This window comes from Nannospalax galili, unplaced genomic scaffold (genome assembly GCF_000622305.1).
Source record: "Nannospalax galili isolate Female #2095 unplaced genomic scaffold, S.galili_v1.0 scaffold664, whole genome shotgun sequence".
Lineage (NCBI taxonomy): Eukaryota > Metazoa > Chordata > Mammalia > Rodentia > Spalacidae > Nannospalax > Nannospalax galili.
In genome coordinates this window covers 4,217,765-4,225,264 of record NW_008354274.1, presented here as the reverse complement: position 1 = coordinate 4,225,264, position 7,500 = coordinate 4,217,765, and the positions used below count along the sequence as shown (strand labels likewise).

The 7,500-nt window shown below is 53.5% G+C and overlaps 1 protein-coding gene across 2 annotated transcripts in view; it reads left to right on the top strand.

Moving 5' to 3' along the window:
- Mafk (MAF bZIP transcription factor K) overlaps positions 1-7,500 on the top strand; it is a 15,419-nt gene that overhangs the window by 4,405 nt on the left and 3,514 nt on the right. Inside the window, exons 1-2 of one of the 2 annotated variants that reach the window (XM_017802799.2) lie at positions 4,368-4,456; positions 6,808-6,887. In XM_017802799.2, coding sequence (XP_017658288.1) covers positions 6,852-6,887 — 36 coding nt within the window. In that variant the 5' untranslated portion in view covers positions 4,368-4,456; positions 6,808-6,851. Of the gene's footprint in view, positions 1-4,367; positions 4,457-6,807; positions 6,888-7,500 lie in introns of those variants that run through there. The other variant, XM_008851419.3, reaches the window with a different exon arrangement.

The window sequence follows — 7,500 nt, the reverse complement described above, 5'->3', positions numbered from 1 at the left end:
CTCTCTCTCTCTCTCTCACACACACACACACACACACACACACACAGAGTATTTTTTTTTGTTTAATTTTATGTGTATGAATGTTTTGCCTGCATATATGTAAGTACACCCATGCGTCCAGAGACACATGCCCTCTTCTGGTACAGAGACCAGAAGAGGGCATTGGATCCCCTAGAACTGGAGTTATGGGCAATTGTTAGCTTAGCTGCCATGTGGGTACTGGGAACTGAACCTGGGTCCTCTGCAAGAGAATCCAACCCCAATAAATGAGTTCAGGCTGGCCTTGAACTCACAGAGATCTGCCTGCCTCTGCCTCCCAAGTGCTTGGGACTACAGACGTGCCCACCACACCTGGCTTTTTTTTTTTTTTTGGGTCTTTTTGAGACAGGGTCTCCCTATAGCCCCTGGAACTCACTATGTAGACAAGGCTGGCCTTGAACTTTCAGAGCTCTATCTGTCTCTGCCTCCTGAGTGCTGGAATTAAAGGCATGCAACACCATACCCAGCATATAAATGTAATTTTTTTGTAGTTGATTGTTGTTTTTTTGACAGGGTCTCCCTAGTCATAGCCCACCAGGAAGTCACGATGTGAACCAGGGTGGCCTCGATCTTACAGAGAGCCACCTACCTCTGCCTCCTGAGGACTGGGATTTAAGGGCACATGCCACCATACCCTGCGTATATAAATATAATTTTTTTTTTTCTTTTTGAGACAGGGTCTCCCTGTAACCCCAGCCGGCCTGGAACTCACTATGTAGACCAAGCTAGTCTTGAACTCACAGAGGTCTGCCTGCCTCTGCCTCCCGAGTGCTCGGACTAAAGGCATGTACTACCACGCCTGGCTATAAATGTAATTTTTTTTTTTTATCTTTTTGAGACAGGGTCTCCCTGTAGCCCCAGCTGTCCTGGAACTCACTATGTAGACCAGACTGGCCTTGAACTCACAAAGATCCGCCTGCCTCTGCCTCCCAAGTGCTGGGATTAATAAATGTAATTTTTAAACATTAAAAAGACAAGGTAGAGCATGGCCTGGTGGCACACGTCTTTAATCCCAGCACTCGGTAGGCAGAGGCAGATGGATCTCTGCAAGTTCAAGGCCAGTCTGGTCTATATAGTGAGTTCCAGGCCAACTGGGGCTACAGGGAGACCCTGTCTCAAAAAAAAATAACAACAACAAAAATGAGGTAAAGTGTAAAAAATGACAGGTAATGTTCTCTGCCCTCCCTGTGCGGGCGCACACACACACACACATACACACACACACACACACACACACACACACACACACACACACACGCGATTTGGGTGCTTAGCTGTTCCCAAGGGATATCCCCAGGGTAGACATGGAGATTAGGGGCTGTCTGAAGCCCCCGGACCACCAGGGACAGGACAGGACCCTAAAGGGGACCTGGAGGTAGAAGAGACCACTCAGCAAGCTGGGGGAGGGGAGGCCTGTGTGAAGGGCAGGGCAGAGGGCAATCACAACTGAGGGGGGTGTGTCACACAGCCTACTGTCAGCGGCTGCCTGAGTCACCTCTAGATGTAGCCTGGGATGACACAGCTTCCTGAGACTGCAAATGCAAGGTGACCAGACGTCCTCCAGGCCCGGCAGACAGTTATGGCTTATGGGAGGGCAGCCAGCCAGAGCTGGGTGGAGGTGCTCAACCATGTGCTAAGGGAGGGCGGCACAGTGGCAGCTTTGTGGTCTGCAGTGGGCAGAGTTGTCATTTGCCCAGCTGTAGCTATGGTTTGCCAGCATGTGTCCACTGGGTACTGGCTGTGTATCAGCCCCACATACCCTTGGGGTCCTGGAAAGGTGCTCGGCTCTAGATACTTGTCAAAGGCTCCTGAGCAGAGGTGGCCACATCCTTGGTGCCTCAGGCTCTGTGGACTCAGTTGTCGGTGCCACTTGCTGTCTGGGGTTTGAACCTTCTCCCCCTGGCCAGAATGGGTCCCCCATCCTCATCTTCTTGGAGCACCAGAAACCTGAAGGGCACACATCCTTACTTGTTGGATGGACTGGAGGCCACAGGAGACAGGGAAGGGGAGCTGTAGTCACCGTCACCCTTGGGGAATGGGGGGCATCATTGAGAACCCCCAGCTTGGTGTCAGAACTGCAGTAGAGAATGAGACAGGTGCTCCAGGTTAGGCATCACCCAGGAGAGTGTGGGGACCTTTGAGACAGTGTGGTACCTCCTTTTCTTATAAAATAATCCACTCTAGGACCTGGGAGGGGAGTGGTTCCCATCAGTGTTCCCTTCAGACCTGGAAGAGGTCCCTGCTGAGCACCAGAATTGCTGTGATGGGGTGCTTGCTGGAAAGGTCTGAGGCTGAAATGCCCCCCACCCCATAGTGTAGTCAGGGTGATGGAGGAGGATAAGTGGTATCTTTGGGGGTAAAAAGTAGAAAATGGGCCGGGCGTGGTGCTGCACGCCTTTAATCCCACCACTCGGGAAGCAGAGGCAGGTGGATCTCTGTGAGTTTGAGGCCAGCCTGGTCTACATAGTGAATCCAGGCCCCTGGGGCTACAGGGAGACTGTGACTCAAAAGGGAAAAATAGTAGAAAATAGTCCAAGAGGGTATGAGACAGAACACTTGGCTCTTGCTCTCTCTCTGAAAGGACAGTCTGCTGTGCCTGACCACTTACTGCCAGGCCAGATCCCCACACTCTGGTGTGCTTGCTCCATCCTGGAATAGAAGGGCTGGCCATCCCATGAACTGATTCTGTGGACTGTGGCTACTGGCTGCCTCTCTGTTCTCAGAGGGCAAACCTTGGTTAGGTAGGTCTCACTTGGATCTGTTCAGTAGTATAGACTTGGACCCCACTCTTGGCTCTAACTGGTAAACCTCTTGGTGGCTTTTCTCTAATTCTGGAAGGCCCAGTTGTTGGTTAACTGATGGAAGTTAAGCAGTTTCTCTGGAGTTTTCCTGTGGTATGGTGGCTCGGCCTGCTGTCCTGTGTGGTTTGACTGTGGCCGCTGAGCCCCTTAAGGCTGCCTGCGAGTTAATGGCTTACAACACTTGTTCAAAGTGGTTCTATTGTTTTTGTTTTGAGACAGGGTCTCATGTAGCACAGGCTGGCCTTAAATTCTCCATGTGGCCAAAGATGACAGGTGTGGGCTTTCACACCTGGCTTTTGTTGTTGCTGCTACTGGGGTTTTGAGGGTTTTTGTTGTTGTTGTTTTGAGACAGGGTCTCCCTGTAGCCTTAGCTGAGCTGACTTGGAACTTGCTATGTAGACCAGGCTGATCTTGATTGCACAGAGATCTGCCTGCTTCTGCCTCCAAAGTGCGGGGACTAGAAGCATGTGTCACTACACTGGCCAGCTTTTTGGTTTCTTTGAGTCAGGGTTACCCTGTGTAGCCTAGGCTAAGCCTTGAACTTGCAGGGACCTCCCTGCCTCTGACTTCCAAGAGCTGGGATGGCTGAGTAAGCTGCCGCATGACTCAATGTTTTGAAATCACCATTTCACAAACTCTTGTCACTCCTGCTGGGCTCTCTGGGACTGGGGTGTGGCTCAGTAGAAGAGGCTTAACTTGCTGCTTGAGGCCCTGGGTTCTATCCCAGTGCCACAAGAACACCCCCAAACAAGAAAATGCTCCTTTGGACCCCTTCACTTTCCATGACTGATTTAAGGTGGAACCCAGAGCCTGCACCTGCTAGGCAGGCACTTGGCACTAAGCGACATCCCCAACAATCTTTGTACTTTTTATTTTGATTATTTATTTATTTATTTATTTATTTATTTTGTTGTTGTTTTGGTCTTTTTGAAACAGGGTCTCCCTGTAGCCCCAGTTGGCCTGGAGCTCACTATGTAGACTAGGCTGGCCTTGAACTCACAGAGCTCTACCCACCTCTGCCTCCCAAGTGCTGGTACTACAGGTGTGTGTCACCACGCCTGGCCTGTTTTGTTTTGGTTTTAGGATAGGGTTTTCTGTAACCCCAGAACTTGATATGTAGACCAGGATGGCCTCAACCTCATAGACATCCACCTGCCTCTGCCTCTGAGTTCTGGGATTAAAGGCATGCACCACCACACCCAGTTTAGTTTTTATTTTGAAGCAAGGGTCTTACTAAGTTGTCTAGACTGACCTTAAACTCACTCTGTAACCCAGACTGGCCACGAACTTGCAATCCTTCTGCCTCAGCCTCCTAGGTGACAGGCCTGGCTTTGCCTTTGATGTGCAGTGTCTTTAGGTTGGGTTGGACCAATGTGCTGGGTACCCTTGGGGCAGAGGTGCTTCCAAACTCACTTTCCACACGCTGAGTTGGTGACCAGCTCCGCCTCCTGTGGCTGGCACCAGGGCAGCAGGCAGGCCCCTGATATGGGCCTCACCTTTATCTGGACAGCCTTCCACAGTGCTGGCCATGCAGGACAGAGGCTGAGTTGTCCTGACAGAGAGTCCAGGCCTCCCCGAAGAGCAGAGGCCTGAGGCCGAAGCCCAGCTGAGGCCAGGTAGGCTGGGGTGAGATGAACATAGTGACTGCGTTCCTGTGTGTGCCTAGCCACCAGGTGGGGACTTGGGAGGGGTGCAGGTGTGCTTCATTGTCACTTGTCAGGCCCATCCCTGGAACTTTTGGGGAGGCAGCTAGGTCCCTGGAGCCGCTCATCTTTTCATGCTTTTGAAGAAGTGACTCTGACCAGGAGGGCTTGGCATTTGTCCAGCTCTTTTCTGCCTCATGTGTTATCCTTGAATCAGCAGAGGGCTTAGGGAGGGTCCCTGAACTCAGACCCCAGCAAAGGCTCTGAGGGCTACTTTGCTCCCTTGTCCCAAAGAACCCCAGAAGCCCAGCAAGGTGGGTGCACTGGGAGAGAGCTGGGGGGCAAGTCTGCTGACCAAGTGGCCTCCATTGAGTGGAAGTGGTCAGCTGACCCTCATGGGGTCACTTGGGGGCAAACTCCCATCTTGTGCTCATCCTGTCCACCCAGGTGTGTGCTCCAGCTGAGCCCTGGCCTGTTCATCACATCATGGTACCCGTGGGTCTGACCAGAGGCCCCTTTCTTCCAGGCACCTTCCTTTTCCGCTGCTGGCGGTGGCCCCAGGGGCCCGTGAGCATGCGGGTGGGAGGGGCGTCCTTGTGTGGGAATGTGAGCCGGCTCTGTAAACAGCTGGTGACTCACCACATAGCTATGTCACTGACGCTGTTGGTTGAGTTGGAAGAGATGCCCAGCCCCTCCTCCCTCTGCATGGAAAACTTTCTCAGGGCTCCTGGGCTCCCAGGCGCCTGGCTCTCTCTTATGGGGTGGTGGAAGCCCATGGCTTCTAGTGCCATTGTAACCTGGTTAGGCAGGAGAAAGGCTATGGATGCATGCCTTGCCTACCCCGTGTGATCTCTTACCTCCGTTAGATCATCCCTAGCTATTCTAGTCCCATCTTGGGTCCCAGATGGATACTGTGTCAAGATGTACATGTCAGGATGTATGCTGGCTCACCTGGGTCTCTGAGCCGGCCCTGCCCTTGTCCTGCTCAGTCCACTGCCAGCACTCCTGAGAGTGGCTGGCGATGTCACCAGGGTGCTGGGTGTCCACAGCCCAGAGCCAAGACCCTGTCTCTCATTGATAGCTGTCAATGGGTGTGATGGACTATGGAGATGGGCCCCATCAGAGATGAGGCCACAGGGTCTGTGGGGAGGGGACAGTGGGGGTCATTCTCTGTCTCGCTCATGTCTGTCCTCTTCACCCTCCTTTGTGTGTGCTCCTCTGATGTCTCTTGCACTGTGCTTCTTTGTCAGGGTATGGAATATAATAGGGGTGTATCCCATCCCCCACAGAGACCATCCCTGTCTGTCCCTCCCCAGTTGTTGGGGAATGAATGGGTTTGTTTACTGCCTGACAACCTCGTGTTGTCTTTCCGCACAAGCCTGACCCTCGAGTCAGGATTGTTTTGGGGCTTCTCTGTTACTATGGCGACCATTGGGGCTGGCTACTTCCCAGGGTCGCCATGGCAACTATCAGAGGGGGAATCATGCTTGGGATGCCTTGGCTGGCTTTTTCATGAATGATGAGAGTGTGTGACACAATGCAGACTGGAGAGTGAGGAGAGCGGGTGAGGGGGCTAGCAGGCGGCAGAGGGGACAGGTCCCACCACACAGCCCAGTAGGGCAGCTAAATGTCTCTAGCCGCAGCCTCTGAACCTACTGCCCACCAGGAGCCCCCCACCCATTCTTGGGGGCCTTGGAGGTCACCGTGAGGAGCCAGGGTGGCTTGGGAGGAGTGGTGATGTCACAGCTACAGTGCCCTTCACTGTGGTAGGTGTCCCGTGAGCTACGAGAAGGTGGGGCTGGAGAGGGGTGGCAGGTGCTCTGTGCCTGGTCAGTCTTTGGGGTGAGTGGGATTGCTTCTCCCTCCCTGGGGAGCTGGGATTGGAGCAGCAGGAGCTCATGCTGAGGCAGAGACTATTCTGAGGGTGGTCGAGCTCCTTTGGAGCTGAGTACTACAGCTCTTAGAGCTAGCTTTGTGGCTGGTGGATCCCTTTGGTCTTGAGTATCCTCAGCACCTGATATCTCGTCTAAGTTCAGGAAGGGAGTGAAACCAGCAATTGCTCACGGCTGGCAGTTATCTCACAGTACTGATGGCTTCAGCATACACTGGGATGGGGGTCAGGAAAGCAGCTTCTGGGGACCACAGGCCCTGACTGCTGGAGGCTGATCCTGGAGTGTGAGGTACTGCTAGGCAGAGGCTGTCTTGCCAGGATGCCTCCTCCAGGAGCCCCTGAGGATGGGCCCATCTCCTCTCTGGGCACTATACCTGGGAGGCAGTGCACTATCCCCAGCCCACTAACCTACACTGCTTCTGTGTCTCTCCAGCTACAATTTCCAGGTGGTTCCTTTCTGGTGACCGGGCCCGGGTTATGACGACTAATCCCAAGCCGAACAAGGCATTGAAGGTAAGACAGGCTGGACCAACATGGCCATGACAGTCACTGCCTTGACATGGCAGGGGAAGTCTCTTCTGTCCTGGCAGCCCCTGCTTTCCCAGCACTTGCCCCTAGAGGGGGAACAGCCTTGTCCTCGGGAGCCAGGGAAGGACCTCTGTTGGGAGGAAGTTCCTGGCAGAAGAGGTGTGACAGTGTTGCCAGAGAGGTCTTTCATAGGGGGCAGGGGGGTAGGCACCTTCTTCTGCCTAAACTTGTCTCCCAGTGTCAGATGTGGGCAGAGTGGCCTTGGGTGTCCCAGCTCTTACTACCTGCCGGGTTTTCTCAGCTTCTGCCACTAGGGGTGCCCCTGGACCGGCTTTCATGCCTAGAGGCTACCAAGAGCTGTGCACAAGGCCTCTTGGGAGAGAGTACTCTGCATCTCCAAGTTCCCTCCAGGTAGCCATGATCAGCCAGACCCAGGCTTTGCCCCATTGGGTGGGCGGCAGGGAAGGGTGGCTGCTGTGTCTCCCTTTTCCTAACCTAGAAGGGCTGAGCAGAGCACTTTGATTGGCATTGGTAAGCTCCCTTTGCATATGTCTCTTAGGCGACCAGGACGTTGGCCGTGACCTCCTTCTTTTTTTTT